The sequence below is a fragment of the Stigmatopora nigra genome, chromosome 23, assembly GCF_051989575.1.
Source record: "Stigmatopora nigra isolate UIUO_SnigA chromosome 23, RoL_Snig_1.1, whole genome shotgun sequence".
Classification (NCBI taxonomy): Eukaryota; Metazoa; Chordata; class Actinopteri; order Syngnathiformes; family Syngnathidae; genus Stigmatopora; species Stigmatopora nigra.
Window position 1 is genome coordinate 201,728 of NC_135530.1, and position 19,280 is coordinate 221,007.

The 19,280-nt window shown below is 60.4% G+C and overlaps 2 protein-coding genes across 3 annotated transcripts; both read right to left on the bottom strand.

Moving 5' to 3' along the window:
* Positions 1-218: 218 nt before the first annotated feature.
* LOC144181575 (A-type voltage-gated potassium channel KCND2-like) lies at positions 219-3,183 on the bottom strand. Its single transcript, XM_077710151.1, has 6 exons — positions 2,033-3,183; positions 1,205-1,367; positions 1,006-1,125; positions 810-902; positions 438-649; positions 219-369 (listed from the first exon to the last, which is right to left on the bottom strand). The coding sequence occupies exons 1-6, from the start codon at positions 3,181-3,183 to the stop codon at positions 219-221; spliced, it is 1,890 nt and encodes a 629-aa protein (XP_077566277.1).
* A 463-nt stretch (positions 3,184-3,646) lies between these two features.
* Positions 3,647-19,168, bottom strand: LOC144181191 (filamin-C-like). 2 transcript variants are annotated; one of them, XM_077709545.1, is made up of 46 exons: positions 18,658-19,168; positions 17,269-17,517; positions 17,084-17,181; positions 15,893-16,043; positions 15,593-15,711; positions 15,436-15,513; positions 15,198-15,363; positions 14,926-15,126; positions 14,399-14,560; positions 14,186-14,312; positions 13,980-14,116; positions 13,679-13,872; positions 13,456-13,593; positions 13,257-13,400; positions 13,029-13,152; positions 12,782-12,942; positions 12,624-12,714; positions 12,367-12,536; positions 12,174-12,291; positions 11,809-12,071; positions 10,926-11,523; positions 10,668-10,844; positions 10,409-10,571; positions 10,151-10,311; positions 9,919-10,086; positions 9,726-9,849; positions 9,488-9,644; positions 8,629-8,818; positions 8,512-8,535; positions 8,196-8,443; positions 7,977-8,076; positions 7,780-7,920; positions 7,537-7,665; positions 7,279-7,452; positions 7,047-7,208; positions 6,759-6,962; positions 6,540-6,692; positions 6,320-6,442; positions 5,926-6,231; positions 5,450-5,857; positions 5,262-5,377; positions 5,038-5,170; positions 4,796-4,972; positions 4,480-4,698; positions 4,183-4,398; positions 3,647-4,055 (listed from the first exon to the last, which is right to left on the bottom strand). In XM_077709545.1, the coding sequence occupies exons 1-46, from the start codon at positions 19,025-19,027 to the stop codon at positions 3,868-3,870; spliced, it is 8,220 nt and encodes a 2,739-aa protein (XP_077565671.1). In that variant the 5' UTR covers positions 19,028-19,168; the 3' UTR covers positions 3,647-3,867. The 2 variants fall into 2 exon arrangements, with proteins under 2 accessions (XP_077565671.1, XP_077565670.1); XM_077709544.1 differs by having other exon boundaries at positions 9,726-10,086.
* Between the last annotated feature and the right edge of the window lie 112 nt (positions 19,169-19,280).

Consider the following 19,280-nt stretch of genomic DNA (forward strand, 5'->3'; position numbering starts at 1 on the left):
CGGAGCAGGCTGGGAAGTCCCTCACTTGTCACGACCATGCTCTCGTTCTTGTTTATTTCCTGTTGGGAAGCAATGTTTCCCAGGGTCAGAGTTGGCAGAGCAGAGAGGAAACGCTCAATGGACGCAGGAATAACAGGCTTCTTCCCGAGACACATTTATTTGGGAAAAGGGGAGATCAACGCCACACGCCGTTGGGCCCGGTCAGCTCCCGCTCGAGCTCAGAGTTCCGAAATGCAAACGCTCTCGGGCCCCTGCCAACGGTCGCCTCGGGACGCCGGGATTGACGGCGTCGAGCTCCCCGCGGTGACCGGATGGCCTTGACGGCTCAAGGGGAGGGCTTCCCCCAAATTGGCGTCGGGGCTGGCGCGACTGTGGAGAAAAGCCGGACGACCGGGCTGGGAGGCGCCGTTTCGCATCCAGACGGCGGACGGCGCTACCTGAACGGCCGTTGGGCGGAGGGGGGCCAGTCGGACCTCTCGGTGCAGCAGAAAGCCAGAGGACGTGGCGAGGAGGACCGGTCGGAGCCGAGAGTCGGGCCCCGCTCGGACCGGGGCTCCTCGGGACGGGGCTCCTCGGGACGGGGCTCCTCGGGACGGGGATCCTCGGGACGGCTGCGTTCCACGGAAGCTTGGTCCACAAAATGCAGGTTCTGATCCAGACCAAGACAGAGTCAAAAGAGGTGACTTGATTGTAAATGCTGCGCTTTTCAACCAACGCTTGGCTCTTGACCAAAATCCAACAGTTTGTGGAAGATTGTGGAGGAGCCGCCCCGCTAAGCCAATGGCTGCCGGGGGAAAAAAAAAACTCACCGTTGTTTTCTCCAGGCAGTGCAACAGGTGATGATGCTGCTGGGCCACGTTACCGTTGGCCGTGGCCTCCAACGTCGGCGCCCCCGCCGCCTCCTTGGAAAACAAGGTCAACAAAGTCAACAAAGTCAACAAAGGAAATAAAGTCAAGAAAGGAAATAAAGTCAAGAAAGGACCACGGTGGCTGCGGACCCGGAACCCGGAAAGAGGGGCCACGGAAAGGCCGTCCCAGAACAAGTACCTCAGTCAGCAGTCTGTAGCTCAAGTAAGCGCTGGCCCCTCGTCTCTTTCCGGCTTCAATTCGGGCCAGGCGACATTTCTGCGGGCAAAGACGGCCACGAGTTTGGCGCGGAAGCCGACCTCGGGCAAATGGCGCTCGGGGCCGAAAGGGTCGCTACCTTCTGCGCCCGCCCCTTCTCGGCGCGCTGGCTCTGATTGTAGATGCGGCTGAAGTTGGAGACGATGACGGGCACGGGCAGGGCGATGACCAGCACGCCGCTCAGCGAGCAGACGGAGCCCACGATCTTACCCGTGATGGTTTTGGGAACCATGTCGCCGTAGCTGAGGAAGACGCTCGGTCATTTGGGAAAGGGCTCGGGCCCACGGACATCTTTGACCGGGTCGCAGGGGTCACGTGAGCCGCCGTCTAACATGACGGCGCTCACGTTGCGGCCGGGTGACGGGGATCGGGTGTCGCGCACCCGAATCCACGCGACGGGCGGCGAGCAAAGCCAGCGGCGAACACAACGCCGCTGATTCTGCCCTCTCCATTAAACCGGCAATGAAACCGAAGGAGCTCATTGGATGAGCAGCGCGAACGAAACCTTAGCTTTCTTCTTCATTCTCTCTCTGCATGTTGGCGTGAAATCCTGCCGCAGCGTGTCTTTGAATAATACATGGGCGTGCGTGGACGCCCATCCTGAAAGGCAATACTACGAAGAAGTGGCTGTCACGGCCCACAAAAAACACAGAGACAAGCTAGTGGCTCAGCAAAGTTAAGTCAAACTAAACGCGGGATTATTTTAGGTGCAAATAAGTGACGGGATCAACCGAAAGTACGCGGCGTTTATCCCAATGTTTCCGTGTATCAGACGATTGGGTGGCCAACCCGAGGGTTTCACTGCAGCGACCCGGGTGGGTGGCTGGCGTCCCCAGAGTGGCCTCGGCCAGTCCGCAAGCGTCCCCAATGTTCAAATTGTGGCAAACGGCGCCCACGCCTTCCTTACCCCAGTGTGGTCATGGTGACGACGGTGTACCAGAAGGCGGCGGGGATAGAGGTGAAGGCGGAGCCCTCGGAGCTCTTCTCGGCGTAGAACATGACGGTGGCGAAGATGACGATGGCCATGGTGAGCGAGAAGAGCAGGAAGCCCAGCTCCGAGGCGCAACTCTTCAGCGTGTAGCCCAGGATGCGCAGGCCGGCCGAGTGGCGCGACAACTTGAAGATGCGGAAGACGCGGAAGACCCGCAGCGTGACAAAGGCGCCGCTCACCTCCTCGTTCTCGGGCAGGACCAGCCCCACGTAGTAGGGCACGATGGCCACCGCGTCGATCAGCGACATGACGCTGGCCACGAACTTCAAGCGGCCGGGCGCCGCCGCCAGACGCAGGAGGTACTCGGCCGTGAAGATCAGCACGCAGGCCGTGTCCAGGCAGAAGAAGGCCAGGGCGTAGCGCTGGCCGCACGTCCCGCCCCGGGCCGTCTCCCGACTCCCCCCGCCGCAGGGGACCGTCTCCAGGACGTTGGCCGTGACGGACACGGCGATGAAAAACCCCGTCACGTAATAGAATACCAGTGCGGCGGTGGACGTGTGCGGGTTCTCGAAGGCTCGCCACACGGCCTCCCGCCGGCGGGAAGCCCAAGACGCCGTTGGCGCCGTGGACGACGCCGTGGGCGCCGTTGACGCCGCCGCCACCTCGCCGTCCGCGTCGTCGTCCAGGAGCCGCTCCAGGTTCTCCCGCCGCCGCTCCTTGTAGTCCTCGTAGCAGCAGTCCCCGACGGCTTCCGGGAGGAGGCCGAAAAAGGCCAGCTCCTCCTCGAAGGCGGCCACGCACTCCTGGCGCGGGAAGTGCAGGCTCCCCGTCTGGTAAAAGTTGAGGACGTGGCGGAACAAGTGCGGGTCGCGATCCAAGAAGTACTCGCCGCTCTCCCGCAGAAAGAAGAAGTCCTTCTCCGAGCTTCCCAGAAGAGTGTCCGGGTAGCGCTCCAGCGTCTTCCGCCGGGTCTGGAATCGAATGCCGCTCACGTTGAGGACCAGGACCGGGTCCTCCCCCGCCCGTCCTCCCGGCGGGACCGCCGGCATGGGCCGGCGGGCCAGGGGCATCCAGCCCACGGCCGACGCGCGAGCCAGCGGCAACCACGCCGCCATCCCGGCCGCCATCCCGGCCGCCATCTCCGCGGGAGTCCGTCCGGTGAGCTCTGGGGGGGTGGCGCTTTTCCGCGCTGGATTTGCGGGGCAAGTCGTCGCGGGGTGCGCTCCTGTGTGGTTGGGCGGTACGCAGCTGGCGTCCGGCCACCGTCTTATCGATGACACGGGTGATGGAGGCGCTGGGACCTCCCCCCCGAGGCGTGTAATTCCTCCCCCTGCTCTCATCACCTGCAACGCGTTTGCAAACTTGCGTGTGTGCGTGTGCCCTCGTCTGTAAAAAAAAGAGAAGGCGTCAACATAGTACAAGGAACGTTTGCAGCCGGCCTGCGCCAGCAACTTTTGCTCTTACTTTCAATGTTGTTGTTTCTTTGAGCCGCCGAGGTGATGAAGGGAACCTTCCCCCTGGACTTGTCTCCGGGCTTTCTAGTAGAGCCGCGGGACCAACGACTTTCGTCCAATCAAAAGGCCACGTGACGACAGGCATCAAACTTTTATTGAAGTGGTTATGTATCAAATGATTGGCGTAGGCAAAACTACAATAAGACTTTCCTCTTAACTTCCCGTCATTTCAGACAAAGAGAAGAGGAAGATTGATTAAGAGAAAAAAAGGAAACAAAAACAAAACAAAATAAAATCACAGTTTACCCTTTCCAATTGTTTTTTTTTTTTGTTCTACGTAAAACAGGGGGCGAGGCTTCACGGCACGCTGACGTGGAAGGGGCTCCCGGGTATGTGGGCGTCACCCCACTTGACCATGACCACATAGTTTCCCGCTTCTTTCACCGTGTACGTCACGTTGTACATCTTGTGGCCGGCGTGCTTGACGTAGACCTCCTCGCACGGAGCCCTGGGACCGTGGACCCCCACCATCAGCATGTTGCTTCCTGCCAAGGAAAGCACCGAGCGTGACTTTTTTGCATCCGGGCGGCGATGGCATTTTGCGGCATTTTGCGGCATTTTGCGGCATTTTGCGGCATTTTGCGGTATTTTGCCGTATTTCGCGGCACCCACCGGCCAGGCTGCAGTCCACCACAAAGGAGTTGTTGTGGCCCACGGCGGCCCTGGACAGACCCGACCCCTCGGAGACCACTTTAGTGGCATCCGAAGAGAATTTGGGCAGAGGGGCCGGGGCCCCCGCTTCCTCGGAGGAAGACGACGATCGAGTGACCGTCTCCACCAGAACGGACGAGGTCTCGCGGAGACTGCTACCTCCGGACGGGCCGGGACCTGAGAAGAGCGGCGACGTCAATACCACACCCCGGCGGACGGGCGGGCCAGCGTCCACCCATTATGGAGCGCCGTGCCCACCTGAAACTTTGGCCTTGAAGGGGCTGCCCAGGATGTGCTGGGCTCCCGCGTACTTGACGGAGATCAGGTAGTTCCCGGGGGCCGTGGGGGTGTAGGACACCAGGTAGCCCTGGGCACATTCCCGACAGCTCATCTGGACTTTGGAGGGGCCGTCGATGGTCACCGACAGAGCGCCGCCGCCGCCGTGACACGTGTCCACGGTGAACTCGGACTCCACGCCTAGTGGGGAAGCGCGCCGTCGGGCGCTTTAGACCGCGGTGGCCAATCGGGCGGGGCCGGCCGGCCCCGACCGGTTTGAACACGGTTAGAGGCTCACCCGTGGTCCCGACCTCCAAGCCCGCCCCGGAAGCCGACACCTTGCTGGGGTCTCCCGCCTGGCCGGGCTCTCCCACCCGGATCTTGAAGGGGCTCCCGGGCACGTGGCTCCCGCCGAAGCGCACGTCGACGGAGTGGACGCCGTTTTCTTTGGGGACGAACCTGATGGCGTGCCGATCTGCCGACCGACAGAGTCCTTTGGACCCCGGCCTCTCGCGCCGGGGCCCGGGCGGGTATTCTTACCGCCGTCCAGCCGACTGATCAGACACTCCTCCGTGGCCCCCGAAGGTGCGTGGATTTTGCCGTGGATGGCGCCTCGGGCTCCGTTGAGCTGCACCGCGAAGGAGGCTTCCTGGTTGACTTTAAGTCCCGAGTCCTAGGAGACAGCGGGACGGGCCGTCGGGACGGGCCGTCGGGACGGGCCGTCGGGACGGGCCTTTGAACATTCCACCAACTCGGGGTCTCACCTGAAGGCCGGTGACGGTCAGGCGGCGGGCGTCTTCGGACAAAGCGGCCACGGGGACCGCAAAGGGAGAATCGGGAACGTGCTCGTCGTTGAACTTGATGGAGACCTCGTAGTCTCCTGGTGGGAGAAGATGAGGATGAGCGGCAGAAGGTGGTCAGAGAGGCGGGAGCGGGTCCGGCCGGGTGTTACCGGGCTCTTGGACCACGTAGGAGACTCCGCAAGAACCGTCCTTGCGGTCCTCAAAGGCCATCTCCGCCTTGCTGGGACCCTCCACGGCTATGGAGAGCCCCCCGGCTCCCGCCTCTCTGGTCCAGATGCTGAACTCGGCGGGGACGGCGGCCACGGCGCGCTCCAAGCCGCTGCCGCCGGCCCGCACCTTGTGGGCCCCGCCTTCTCCCAGGGGCCCCACGGTGAACTGGAAGGGACTCCCGGGCACATGTTGTCCGCGATACTTGACATCCACCACGTGCGCGCCCATTTCCCGCGGCACGAAGCGCACGCTGTACGTGGCGTCCTCGCCGCGGACGATCTGGGCATCCCGGCGCTCGCCGGCCGGACTCGTCACCTGAGCCGCCATTTCCTGTTGGGTGGCCTCGGCTGAGGGAGGGAGAGACGGACGGAGTTGGCTGAGGCCTGGGACAAACGGGGTCATTTCTGGCGCCTACCTTCCCGCGATGGCGACTTTCCACCAAAGCCGCTGCCGCCGCCGCCGCTGCCGCCGCCGCCGCCGCTGCCGCCGCCGCCGCCGCCGCCGCCGCCGCCGCCGCGACTCTCTCCTCCCAGGAAGTCTCCAAAGACGTCCCTGAAGGGGTCCCCGACTTGCGTGCTCTCCTCCACTCGGACCTCTCGCTTGGTCTCCCCGCCGCGCGTCTTGCTGATCTCGGTGCGCTCGGTGCGCGTGTAGGTGTGGCTGCTGCGCGTGAACGTACGGCTGACGCGCTCCTGCGCCGACACCATCTGAAACCAGTTGCCTGAGGGGCGCCGCAGCCAAGTGAGTCTGCCGGGCCGTCGGCGAGCGAGTGGACAGGAATGTCCGCTAGCTAGAATGCGGACGCTCGCCTGGAATCTTCAGGTTGAGATCACAGGTGCTTCCCACGCTGGCGATGGCGGGTGCCTGGCGCTTCCTGGTGATGCTCTCCTTCATTCTGCCCTCGCCAAACATTTTGACGGTAAAAGGGCTTCCTGTGGCCACGGGAAGACGCGCAGGAAAGAAAAAAGGGACGTCGGGTAAGCCGGTCGTGCTGCACGGGCTTTCCCCCTCGCACGTGAGCCAGAGTACCCGGGACGTGGCGGTCGGCAAACTTGATGTTGATGATGTAGTTGCCGGGCTCGCTGGGGCAGTACGTGACACGACACGTGCCGTCCTCTACGTCCTCGCAATTGATGTCCACTTTACTGGGGCCCTCGATGGAAAGACCCAGACCTCCGTAACCTGCACCCAAAACTCTCCGGCTATTCGAGCGGCGGCGGGAAGTGGAAAGAGAGACTTTTGACTTACCGGCGGCCCTGGTGTCCACCACGAATTGCGCCACCCGGAAGGTGCGTCCCTCCAGCAGACCTTCCCCCGACACTTGGACCTTGCTGGCGTCGCCAATCTCAGACTGCGCCACCGTGATCTTGAAGGGGCTGTTGGTCACGTGTGCGCCTCCCTTTTTCACGCTCACCACATGCTGGCCCACTTCCCTGGGCGTGAATGAGATACCTGACAGGGAGGGGGGTTTGGGGAGACCCTTTACGCCGTGCTTCTTTCCTCCGCCGCAACGACTGGGCCGGCTCGTCCACGCACCGACGTGTCTGTTGGGGAGTCTCTTCAGGAGGCAGGCTTCTTGGCCGCCCGAAGGCGCCCGAATGGTCGCCGTCAGACTGCCCAGATCCGTCTCCGTGATGCTCAGGGAGACGTCGGAGGCCGTGCCCACGTTGAGCGGAGACGTGGCCGGCGGCTCGTCCCCTGGGAAGATCCGGACGTGAGCCGCGGGAGACACGGGCCGCCGCCGTCGCCGCCGCGCCCCTTCGCTCACCCGTGATCCTGGCGGCAAAGGGACTGCCGCCGATGTGCTCGTCGTCGAACTTGACAATGACCATGTAGTCGCCGGGGGCAGTGGGCAGGTAGGACACGGTGCACGTGCCGTCTTTGTTGTCCTTGCAGGCGATCTCGGCCTTTGACGGCCCTTCCACCGCCAGAGACAGGCCGCCTGCGCCCACGCGTGGGCCCACGTGGGTCAGCCGACGCGTCCGTGGTACATCGGCGACGTCGAGCCGTGCTTTTGCCGCCTTACCTTCTCCGGCATCCTTGGTGGCGATGGTGAAGACGGCCGGCGAGTTGGCCACGCCGTGGCTCAGACCGGGACCGTACGCCGTCACGTGACCGCTGTTAATGGCGTCCACGAAAAACTGAAGCGGACTCCCTGCGGGAGAGCAGCGCGTTCATTCCTTTTCCATCGGCCACCCCGGGATCCCGACTCGGCATCCCACCCTCAGAGAGTCAAAACGGTCACCTTCTGGATGACAAACGGCGCTACCTGGGATGTGCGTGCCGTCGTACTTGATGTCCATCTCGTGCGGGCCGCGCTCGTTGGGCGAGTAGTTGACGGTGACCGTGCCGTCCTTGTTGTCGGCGATGTGCGGGCGGGCCGTGCGGCCGGACGGCATCCTCACTTGGCCTGCGTGGCCAGGAACCGTGACGTCGGCACCCTGGCTCAAAGTCAGGCGGGCTCACCTGTGATTTCGCCCGCCTGGATGGTGAAGGGAATGACCAGACTGAAAGGTCGCAACATGGCCTCCGCGCCATCGATGGGGATCCCGGGGTGGTCGGTGGCCTGCGGGAAGAGAGTGGAGTCGGCTTCTGACGGCCCTCAGCGCCAAGAGATAAGAGCGCCGCTTCCGGGACGGCGGCGAGAGGGTGGCGTGAGTAGCCCACGGGCGAGAAGTAACTCACCAAAAGGTGGAAGGGACTGTGGGGAATGTGCTCCCCCCCAAAGCGGATGGTGATGACGTACTTCCCGGGTTGGGGCGCCGTGTAGTAAATGTCAAAGGTCCCGTCTGCGTTTTCCACCACATCCACGTCCAGCTCCCCGCCGTCCGGCGTGGACACCTTGCACGTGACTTTCCCTTTGCCGGCCGCCTTGGCGTCCACCGTGATGACCGTTTCCTCTCCGATCTGGATGCTGGGACCCACGGCGGACCCTGGCCAGAAGAGGACGCCGCCGTCAACTCGCTCACAAATGGCCGAATGGCCCGCAACGCAGACTCACCGGGTCCGTGTCCTCCGATGGAGACTGGAAAAGACAGAAATGGCATTTTGGCGTCGCAGATAAATGAACTGCGCTCTTTTCGGGGCTGGAGGGGGGCGGGGGCAAACTGGATCTGACCTGTGACCAGACACTTGCTGGCGTCCCCGGTGGGCACGGCGTGGATCCGGTAGGGCGAATAGGGGATCTCGTCGCCGCCGTACTTGACGCCGATGGTGTAGCGGCCCGCCACGTCCGGCAGGTAGGACACGGTGTAGGTCCCGTCGCGGTTGTCCCGGATGTTGGCCTTCTTGGGCTCGGCCTGGGGATCCTGAAGGCGAGCCGACACGTCGCATCAGAGTTAAGCCGAGGCCTCGAGTGCTTCCCACCGCGGGTCTGCAAACTGCCCGAGCATTCAAAGTTTGGAGCGCTCATCCGTCTTTGACCTTTGACACCCGTGCGCCACCCAAACTATGGCAAAATGGAACGGGAGCATCTTCTCCACGCTCTGCTTTGAGACCAGTGGTGGCAGACACTTGACGTCAAGTCTGGCCAGAGTTTGTGACAATGCTGAGGATAAATAAGCGAGGATAAAGAAGCGCCTCAGGACGGATGGGGAAGCTGAAGATGAAAAAGTTAGCCGACGTGCCGAGAGCGGTATTTGCCCGAGGACACGTCGCGACAACGTGCTCGGCGGCTGGGATGAAATGTCAGAATGATTTCATGCCATGGTTGGCAGACAAAGTTAAGCAAAGTGGAGGGAGGGGTGCGCTCTTGGCCTTACGTAGGCTCTCTTAAAAATGGAGAACGGGATGGTTCTCTTGACTATATGAGATTCCCACACACGGGTGTGCCAGTCCCGCACAAAGACGTCGGCCCGGCGTTGGCGGCCGTGGGGATCCTGCGACCGGCGGCACGGGAGGTCAACACGGAGAGACAGAGAGAGGGTGACGGGCACCCCGTCTGGCCCCGTGAAACGCCCCCCCCCCCCGGGACTCACCAGGATGTGAACGGCGAGAAGCCCTTCGCCGGCGTCTCTGGCGTCAATGGTGAACTCCACCGGCAGACTGGCGGGAACGCCGGACAAATTCAGACCGGGACCGCTGGCACGTACTTTGCTGGCATCGGAAGCGGCCAGGGTCTTGATCTTGAAAGGACTACCAAAAAATAAAAACAAAATCACACCTTTCCACCATCGCTCGAGGAGAGAATCATGCCAACGATTGTTTCCCAGCCACCTCCGGGGGACCTCTTGCCGGGCGTACTTGACGCAGATGGTGTACGGACCGTTGTGGCACGGGGTGTAATTGACCGCGTGCGTTCCGTCCCCGTTGTCTACGACACTCACCGGCTCGGTGACGCCTGCACGCACGCACGCACGGCGGAAGCGTTTGGGTGGACTGGACTTTGTGGGCGGCTCTCGGTCATTACCCGTTGGCCCGATGATCTGGACCTCCAGAGGAGCCACGCCGGCCCTGCTGCTGTCCACGGTGAAGGTCTGAGAGACGCCGGCGCGGACGGAGCCGCCGAGACCGGGTCCGGAACAGCGCACTTTTCCGGGGTCCACCACCTCTCGCGCCGGGACGCCAAAGGGACTTCCTGCAATTCACGAGTGTGAGCGAGCGGGCTGGTCTTGGGTGCCGGGGCGGGATGTGAACGCTACCCGGAATGGGAAGTCCCCCAAAGGTGACGTTGACGCGGTATTCTCCGGAAGTGAAGGGAACGTACTCCACGCTGCAGCTGCCGTCTTTATTGTCCTGACAGGACATCTTGGCCTCTGACGGGCCTTCGATAGCCAAGCCCAGACCGCCGGTGCCGGCGCCCCTGAATAGAACAGAGGGCAAGACTTCAACTAAGTCCATTGAACAAAAACAAAATCTCATTTGAAAAAGCTGGGCCAAGGTCCGAGGCCAGTACTTACCTGGTCTCAATGGTAAAGCGGTTGGGTTTGTTAACCAGAGCCCGGTCCAGGCCCGGCCCGTAGGCTCGGACTCGGCCGGGATCACAACCTTCACTCACGGACACCCTGAAGGGACTCTCGGCCAAGGGCTCGTCGTCCAACGAGACCGCGATGGCATGCACGCCTGCCCAGAGAAGCCAGCCCCGTCCGTCACCCACCGTGAGCTGACCCCAACCCGGTAATAATGCCAACCAAGTAAGAGTCAAGTCAAGCCACCGACCGTCTTCCAGGGGAGTGTACTCCACCCGCCGAGTGCCGTCGACCTGCTCGCTGATGGAGGCGTCCGTGTTGGCGCCCGAGGGATTGCTGATGTACACTTTGAGATGAGCGGCGGGGGCGCTCTGGTAAACGCTCCTGGCGTCCACCGTGAAATGGGTGGCCACTTCTCGCAGGACCCCTGGTGAGAGAGACAACACAAAGGGGAAGCCCCAAAAAAATCCAAACTCAAGAGCCACAGCCGGTGTTCCAATTGGCTCACCTCTAGCTTGGACGCCGGGTCCAAAGACCCGGACGCCGCCCACGTCCAGGGCGGCGTCCACTTGAAGGTGCGCGGGGAATTTGGGCACCGGGTGTCCTCCGTACCGGATGGTGATGGCGTAGGTGCCGTGGCAGCGCGGGACGTAGGTGACGGAGTAGGTCCCGTCGCCGTTGTTCTCCAGGTGAACTTCGGCTTGGGAGCCCGACTCGGAGACGATTTGGACGCTGAGCTCCGCCTCTCCGGCCCGGGAGCAGTCCACCAGGAAGGAGCCGGCCCGGTGGGCCTTCCCCCGCTCCAAGCCGGGCCCGCTGGCCGTCACGCGGCCGGGGTCCAACGGCGACCCGACCACGGCCTTGAAGGGCGAGCCGGGAATGTGCCGCTCGGCGAAGAGGATGTTGATGTTGTACTCGCCGCCTTGGGTGGGCAAGTAGGACACGGAACAGGAGCCGTCGCCGTTGTCCCGGCATTCGATCTTGGCCTCGCAGGGACCCTCCACCGTCAGGCCCAATCCGCCGGTGCCCGCCCCTTTGGTATCGATGGCGAACGGCGCCGCTCGGCCCACCGGGCCTCCCTGGAGCCCCGGACCGTAGGCCCGCACCTGTCCGGCCCAGAAAGGCGGCCGTCGGTGAGGTGAGCCACGGGAAAATGACCGGCGCCTCCGGGAGGGTCGAACTGATTCCAAAAGGGGCCGAGCGCTTCGGTGCAAGTTTTCCCCCCGACTGAAAGCTACAGGGCGGACGGAACAAGCCGCACAATCCACTGATTCCAGTCGCAAGAGAACAGATTGGTGGCTTTGGAACCAAAGGTGGCTTTGGCCTGCACCCACTCGGCCCTTTCCGGAATGAGGTTGACGGCTAAAAAGGTTAACCTCCTCAGGCCTAACCTTAGAGGCATCAGGGGGCAAGATGGCCTCCACGGCAAATGGGCTTCCCGGGACGGGGTTCCCGTCGTAGCTGAGCTCCACTCTGTAAGGCCCCTCCTCTGGCAGGGTGTACCTCACCCAATGACTTTCACTGCCGGCGTCAGACTCCAGTTTGCACGGTATTGGTCGCTTGGAGGGGGACACGATTTTCACTTCCAGGTGGCCTCGACCGCCGGCGCCCGACGTGCCGATGCTGAATTCCCGATCCTCGCCGACGTCGACCTCTGATCGACAAAATAGAGCGAAACGGGAAATCCCAAATTTCCTTTGGACAAACACCGAGGGGCCAGTGCAAAAAAAAATAAAGAAAGAAAAACTGGACTGACTGTTGTTAAGGCCATGGACCTGGATCTTGCCAAGATCCAGAGGTGGCGCCACCGTGATGCCAAAGGGACTTTGGGGAATAGCGTCGCCTCCGTGGAGGACAGCGATGACCAAAGTTCCCTGGACCGTCACAGGCGACACCGGGAAGGTGAGGGACAAGTCGCGGACGCCACGGAAACGCGCTCCAAAGCTCACCTGCCGGCAAGGCGTGTAGCGGACCGTGTACGAGTAGTCGTGGTTGTCCATGATCTCAAAGTCTCGCACGGCGTCCCCGCTGGCACCGCCTACGAAACGGACCTCGGGCTGGGCTTTGCCGGCTCCTTTGGTGTAGATGGTGAAGTGGGTGGGCTTTCCCGCCTCCACGCCTTGAAGGCAACATATGAAGGAGCGCCGGAGTTCAGAGGACCACCAGAAAAAGGGCACAATCTAAGAAGGTTCTCCGCGGAGCTCACCTAATTTGCCCAGTCCGGGTCCGTCCGCTCTGACTTTGGCGGCATCGTAAGAAGGATCCACGTTGATCCCAAAGGGGCTAATGGGAATTTCCTGTTCCCAAGGCCACAATTTGTACTTTTCCGTACTTCCGGTACTTTGAGATGCACCTGGGGATTACCTGGTCGGCAAAGAGCACCGTGACGGTGTACGGGCCGGGCGCCGGTGGAGTGTACTTGACCGTGAAGGTGTCGTTGTCATTTTTGATGATGTCAAAGTCCACGCCGGCCTCGGCGGGCCCCAGCACGCCGGGCGCGCACTTGATGCCAATGCTGACGTCACCTGGTTCGAGGGCGGGTGGGCGTGTCACGCAAGTCGGGCACTTTGCCCTTGGCAGTGGGCGTGAAGACCACGGTGGACTTCCTCACCTTGACCCGCCTGAGCGCAGTCCACCGTAAAGTAGGTGGGCTCCTTGGCTTTCAGTCCGTTTCTCTCCACGCCAGGACCAAAGACCTTGACGTTGTGCGGGTGGCAGCCCTCGCCGATGGCCACCTGGCTCCCAAACACAAAGCTTTAGGAATGTCTTCCGTCTCCGACCGTGGGACGTTCAAGCGGTACGTATTGCGCTCAAAAGTAACGAAAAAGGAAGGCGGTACCCTGAAAGGGCTGTCGGGAACATTGACTTGATCCCACGTGATGATGATGGTGTGCTTGATGGGTTTTGTCGGGATGTAGGCGCACGCGAAGGTCTCGTCGCCATTGTCCCCCATCTCCACGTGGATCGGGAAGCCTTCGGCGTCCTGCGGAGAATGCCGACGCCGAAGTAGTGGAGCACCAGAGCGGGCGAGTCCTCACCTGCGCGTAGAGCCTGAGCTGGCCGCCGCCGCCGCCGCCGCCGCCGCCGCCGCCGGCTCCCCGTCCGTCGACGGTGAAATCGGCCGGCTCGTCGACGATGCGGCCCGTGGGTTCAAGCCCCGGTCCGAAACACCTGACCTGGGGGAAGGGAGCACGGCACACGGGCGCGTGGCGGCGGTCAAAAGCTTCCACGGACGGATTGTTTCAATTTGGCGGACGCCACCTTCTCCGGGTGGACGTTGGCGACCGGGGGGAGAATGCGCGCCATGAAGGGGCTGTCTTTCACGTCTTGGTCGTCGCAGATGACGTGGATGGCGTAGTCGCCGGCCTCGGTGGGCCAGTACCTCACGTCGCACGAGCCATCCCCTTTGTCATCGCACTCGATCTTGGCTTGAGACGGACCTTCAATGGAGAAGCCTAACGGACGGGAGAAAGAAAGAAAGAAATCAGTCACCCGCTTGTGTTCTTTTGGGGCAGGCAGGCAGGCAGGCAGGCAGGCAGGTTTGCCAAGCGCGAGGACGTACCCAGCGTGCCCACCTCCAACCCGATGGCCTCCACCACAAAGTCGGCGCTCTTGCCCACCGTCCCCGTCTCCAGACCGGGACCCCAGGCCCGCACCTTCTGAGGGCCGGCTTCCTCACTCACACAGACCTCAAAGGGACTGCAGAAGGCCAACACAACAAATGGGACAGAGATTCCACTTGTGGAAACGGGCCACTTTCAGGTTCACCTGCGCGGGATGCCGTGACCCCCCCAGGCGATGCTGATGATGTAAGCGCCCGTCACCTCGGGGTAGTAGCTGCATTCGTAAAGCCCGTGGTCCACCTCCACCACCGTCACGGGCTCGTCCAGGTCGTCTGAATTGAGCCGGGACAGCAGAAGCTAAACGGCGGCCGTACGTAGCCTCGAGAGAGACACGGAAACGTGTGTCGGAGATGCTAACTTGGTCCCTTCACCGCCACGCCGAGCTCCCCGCCGCTGCCGCCGCCGCCGCCGCCGCCGCCGCCACCTCGAGTGTCCACTTTAAACTGGGCCACTTCCTTCACCCGCACGCCTCTGGGTTGCAGACCTCGGCCGGAGGCCCTACAGGAGTTGGGGCTGCACGCTGTGTGGAACAATCAGAAGAAGCGGCGGTGAGATTGTGCTCGAAACAGCTTCAGCCGTCGAGTTAGTCGTGGAAAAGAAAAGTCTCATCCGGTGAAACCATACGATGATCCGAGAAGAAAGAGGAATCTATTCACATCGCTGAGCTAAAGAAAATCTCGTGCTACCCAAGCCGCCTGACGTCAACGCGCGCAGGCTGGTTTGCATCTAGGGATGGTTGTGTTGTCATGCTTACAGCGCCACAGGGAGGAGGAAGCGTCAGGAGCCCAAGTCCATCCCCCGGCCGTCCCAGTGGTACGACTGAGCGCGACCGAGCGCGATCGAGAATCCAAAGTCAAAGAGTGTGCTCGGGGTTTGGAGCTGTACCTGGCGCAATGAGGACGGGGAAGGGGCTCCCGGGAATCTGCCGTCCGGCAAAGGTGACGTGAATGCCGTGCGGCCCGTCCAAGACGGGAACGTAGGTGCATCGGAACATGCTGTCGCCTCTGTTCTCCAAGGCCACCTCCACCGTGTCCCGCCGACCATTGGAGTCCACGATGATCACACCCACGTCGCCGGCTCCGGCGCCTGGTGGTACGCGAGGCCAGGAACATTTAGCAAAGCCGCCGATGGGGCCAACGGGAGGCTAGGTTAGCCACCTGCCGTGTAGATGTCAAAGTAGGTGGGCTTGGTGGCCACGTTTCCCCCCACGTGCTGCAGTCCCGGGCCGCGGGCCTGCACCCGGCTGGGCTCCCCCATGGCTTTGGAGACGTGGACCACAAAGGGGCTATCGTTGATGTCCTGGCCCGCAAACAGAACCTTGACCTGCGACAGAAGGACTGCGCTCACGAGTCCGCTTTTTATTGCCGGCCGCTCGACGTTGCCTGCCGCACTTACTTTATGGAGACCCTCCACTTTGGGAAGGTAGACGACAGAGTAGGTTCGTTTTTTGTCATTGTTGGGGATCACCCGGGCCTAAAATGACGGCACCAGACAGACAGTCGTGGAACTCCCCCGAAGCAAACTAATCATAACGTTGATAGCTCTCACTTACCTCTTCCGTGTGCCCTTCCGAGTCCTCCACGTAAACCAGAACCTCGCCCAGTCCGGCCTCCACTGTTTCCACTAGAAATTGTGCCGGCTTGAGAACCGTATTGCCTCCAGGTTCAATGCCTGTGATTCAAGGAGAACAAGGTTTTTCCTCCTTCCTTGAAACCTTTTCTTGTTACATGACTTAGTCGATGCTGGAGAACATTGCTGAACAAGAATGAAGACCGCTAGCCCCGAGTGGCTGCACCACCGCATATTCTAGCGCTTCCGGCAGAGAAAGTTCCGGCGGGGACCTTCTACTCACCGGGCCCAAAGGCTTTGGCCTTCTTTGGGTGCAGCGTCTTGGCCTTCAAAGGGGCCCCTGGCTTCAACTTGGCTTTGGGAAACTGAGACAGGTAGGTCATCACCGAGTGCTCGTCGACGTTGGGGTCCACGATCTCCTCTGGAGCGATGACCTGCGTGGACATTAGACATCCCCAGGAATAAGGCAGGAGCTTTTCCACGCATGAAAAGCAAGCGCATTTCTTTTTTATTTTGGCTCTTTTGGCCACGATAAAGGCTTGGCAGCAGTTCCACCGAAGCGTCAGCTATAGGCTAAGCGGCGATTCTGAGTTGCCCGCGCACAACGCAGCCAATCAAAGTCGTTAACATTTATCTTAGGGCGCAAAAGTAAAGACACGTGACGTGGAGCGCATACCTGTCAACTGGTACGTTCTCGCCGTAATTGGTACAACTGAAAGCCCATTTTTATATTGGTACGCTGTACACATGAAAATGGTACGCTAAACGGTGATTTTGAGAAAAAAAAATAAATTAAGGCACTTTCTAGCCATTTTTCACCATCCGCCATTGTTTCTTCCCGGAAACGCATGTCTGCCAAGTGATATATGTACCGGCGCCTCTGATTGGCTAAAAAAAAAAGATCATGATAAACATTTCGTTTTGTAACACTTTCACCATGTGATTTCCGTTTCCTGTTCCCTTGTTTATGTTTACTTTCATTTGAGGAAGCTGTTGTAGTGGAACTTTGAAAGCAATAAACACATAAACATACATTTTCTACTTGTTGTTCGTGATTTTTTACAAAAAAGTAAAGTGGTAAGATTTTCCATGTATTTATACATATATGTAAGGGCGAAAACAAAATTTGGTAAGATCACAAATGGTTCGAGGTTGACAGGTATGGGAGCGCATCGTATCATTGGCTGGACAGTTAGTATGGGTTTACTGTTTCTTGTGGTTTGTCAGTGACAGCATGCCGCACAAGTAAACACACGTGACGTGGAGCGCATCATATTATTGGCTGGGTGACAGTGTCATAGTGTCATAGTTTTATTTGTTTAATGCCGTTTGTCACTCTCAGGGTTGCGTTCCAAAATGGCACAGAAAAGAAATTGTCATGTGTTTTTTTGTTTTGTTTTTGTTTACTGTGCGCGGAGAACACGAGAGTAGTGCGCATCTTAGAGGGAAGATTGGTGGTGACACGGCAACGAACCTGAGGTACACCCAACCAGTCGTCTGCCTGTTGCATGGCCTCTCTGGCGTTCTCCACCGGCTGACACGGATCCCATGTTTCCCAGTCTGGACAGAGACCTGAAGACAACACCAGGCATAGTAGTATGGAAGCCCCCGCCCCGCTGTGGACTTACTGCTGTCCTGGCAGTAGGGCAAAGACCTTACCGGGGGCACAGTTGTCCACCAGGGCTCCTAGAGCTTTTCCGTCCCTCCAGTCGCCATGGAAGTTGGTGATGGGCATCTGGGGCACTTTGTTCTGGATCCAGCCCAGAAGGCGCTGCTTGGGCGTCAGCTTCCTGGCGTCCTCGTCCTCTTCGTCCTCCCACATGGGCATGGAGATGGAGTAGTGCAGGATCAGCGTCCAGATCAGACCCAGGATCAATTTCAGGTTCCCGTCCACGATGGCTTTGGAGTCTGGGCAGAGGAGGAGTGGCTCAGCGCCATGGAAATAGCGTTTAAGGTAAGCCAATACCCGCCCCGGCCCCCCGAGTGATGCCGCGACGACCGTGTTGGGGTTTGGGCTGCACCCCGAGCCATCCCAAAGTGTTTGGCTTTTTCTTCGGGGGTTCCATTTAACCGCAGAGCCTGGCCCTTCTTTAATTGGGAGGACGGCCCTGCCCTGACTTCTTCTTCCCTCCCAAATGCCATGAATTCTGCTAAGATTGCTGAAAAGCCTCCTTTGTTCCGCACAGACCCTGGTTACTCGCGGCAACGGGACAAACACGCTGATCATGTGTGATGTTGGAGAGAAAGTGTTCCACGAGCAGGAAGTGGGACAAATGAGCGCACAGGGAAACTATTTGTTAGACTTCTTGCCCCCCCTTTCACTGTCCACTGCCCCGGATGGAATGGTCACGGTAAAGCTTGTACCCGCTCTGACCCGGTTTGAAGTCAAAAGAACCATCGGTGAGGGGAACATCCCACCCGAATCACGTGAAAGGACGCTGGCGAGGCTGACTTGAATCTGTTCGTTTGTTTGCATGATAACAAAAGCACACCTGACACCTCACGCGTGTTCCGCGTTGACGGTTGTCTCGGGTGAAGAGGTGACGACATCCGCCTGGGACATATACACACACGGGACACACAATCGGTCCGATACACACAATCGGTCGCCCGAGATGAAATAGCGTGCGCCGTTGCCCAACGTCAGTGTGGGTGCATTTAGCTAGTACGCCATACTTGCGAGATACGTCACACAATATCTTTACGGTGGGCTCAAGTAAAAGATTGATCTTTTACACAAGATGTAAAAATAATAAAGTGATCTATGCGTTACGTTATGCCCTATGGTATCGTAAATCCTAAAAGAGTAGAGGGCTTCTATTTTGAGTTGGGGGCAGGGCGGACGGCAAAATTCAGCTGTTGCTCTGTCAATCAGGAAGCGACCCCCCACCCAGAAAAAAAGAGGGGCCCGGCTCGCCTATACAAGGCCACGTTAGGAGCTCAGGAGCTTGAGTTTTGAAAGAAAGTCGGAGCATTGGCTCAATCCTAAATGGATGGCTAGCGCTCCAAATTGGGCCTGACGCTGGTTTCCCCGACTCGCACACTCACCGATGGACACCAGTCGGATGTGTTGTCGCTCCAGGAACTCCAGCGCCACGGACACGTTCTCCAACTTCATCTGGCGGAAGTTGGGCCTGCCGTGGTACTTGCGGTACATGTTCTTCTGGCTCAGGACCTCCAGCAGCGCGATGAGCCTCAAGCCGTCCGCCAAGTCCTTCTGCAAGTCCAGCATGCGCTTGTGGACGCCCTTCAGGTGCTCGTTGCACCACCTGGTGAAGGTGTTCTGCTGGATCTTCTTCCAGGGAGCGTCCTCGGCCAGGTCCTTCTCCGTGGCCGGCATCTCCTCCGCCTCCTCTTCGTCCCCCGCCCCCTCGTCCGGGACAAATTGGCGGAGGTGCCGCGGCTGGGTGGCGGCCATGCCGACGAGGCGGTGGGTGGGCTTTTCTCGCCGCCGCCGCCCCGGGGAGCGCACCCGACCGGCGCAAAAAGTGCCACGGGAGCCCCCGCGTCGGTACGGGGAGGGAGGAAATGAGCGAGCGGGCGAGCGTGCGCCTCAGAGTGCGGGCCTCCCTGGAATGTTCCTTCCAGACCGTAATAACGCGCAGCCCGATAGCCAGCCGCCAGCTCATTGGACCGAGGGGGACCGGGGAGGCGGGGCCGCCCCACCTCTA

Bases quoted from the DNA above. Each gene is read 5' to 3' on its own strand.
- LOC144181191 (XM_077709544.1), bottom strand. From the start codon at position 19,027: ATGGCCGCCACCCAGCCGCGGCACCTCCGCCAATTTGTCCCGGACGAG. The intron at 13,153-13,256 runs GTACCGCCTTCC...TTTGGGAGCCAG, and splicing joins TTCCCGACAGCCCTTTCAGG to GTGGCCATCGGCGAGGGCTG. The intron at 6,443-6,539 runs GTACTCTGGCTC...CCGTGGCCACAG, and splicing joins TGCCGACCGCCACGTCCCGG to GAAGCCCTTTTACCGTCAAA.
- LOC144181575 (XM_077710151.1), bottom strand. From the start codon at position 3,183: ATGGCGGCCGGGATGGCGGCGTGGTTGCCGCTGGCTCGCGCGTCGGCC. The intron at 1,368-2,032 runs GTAAGGAAGGCG...CGTCTTCCTCAG, and splicing joins GTCACCATGACCACACTGGG to CTACGGCGACATGGTTCCCA. The intron at 903-1,005 runs GTTCCGGGTCCG...TTGTTTTCCAAG, and splicing joins TCCGTGGCCCCTCTTTCCGG to GAGGCGGCGGGGGCGCCGAC.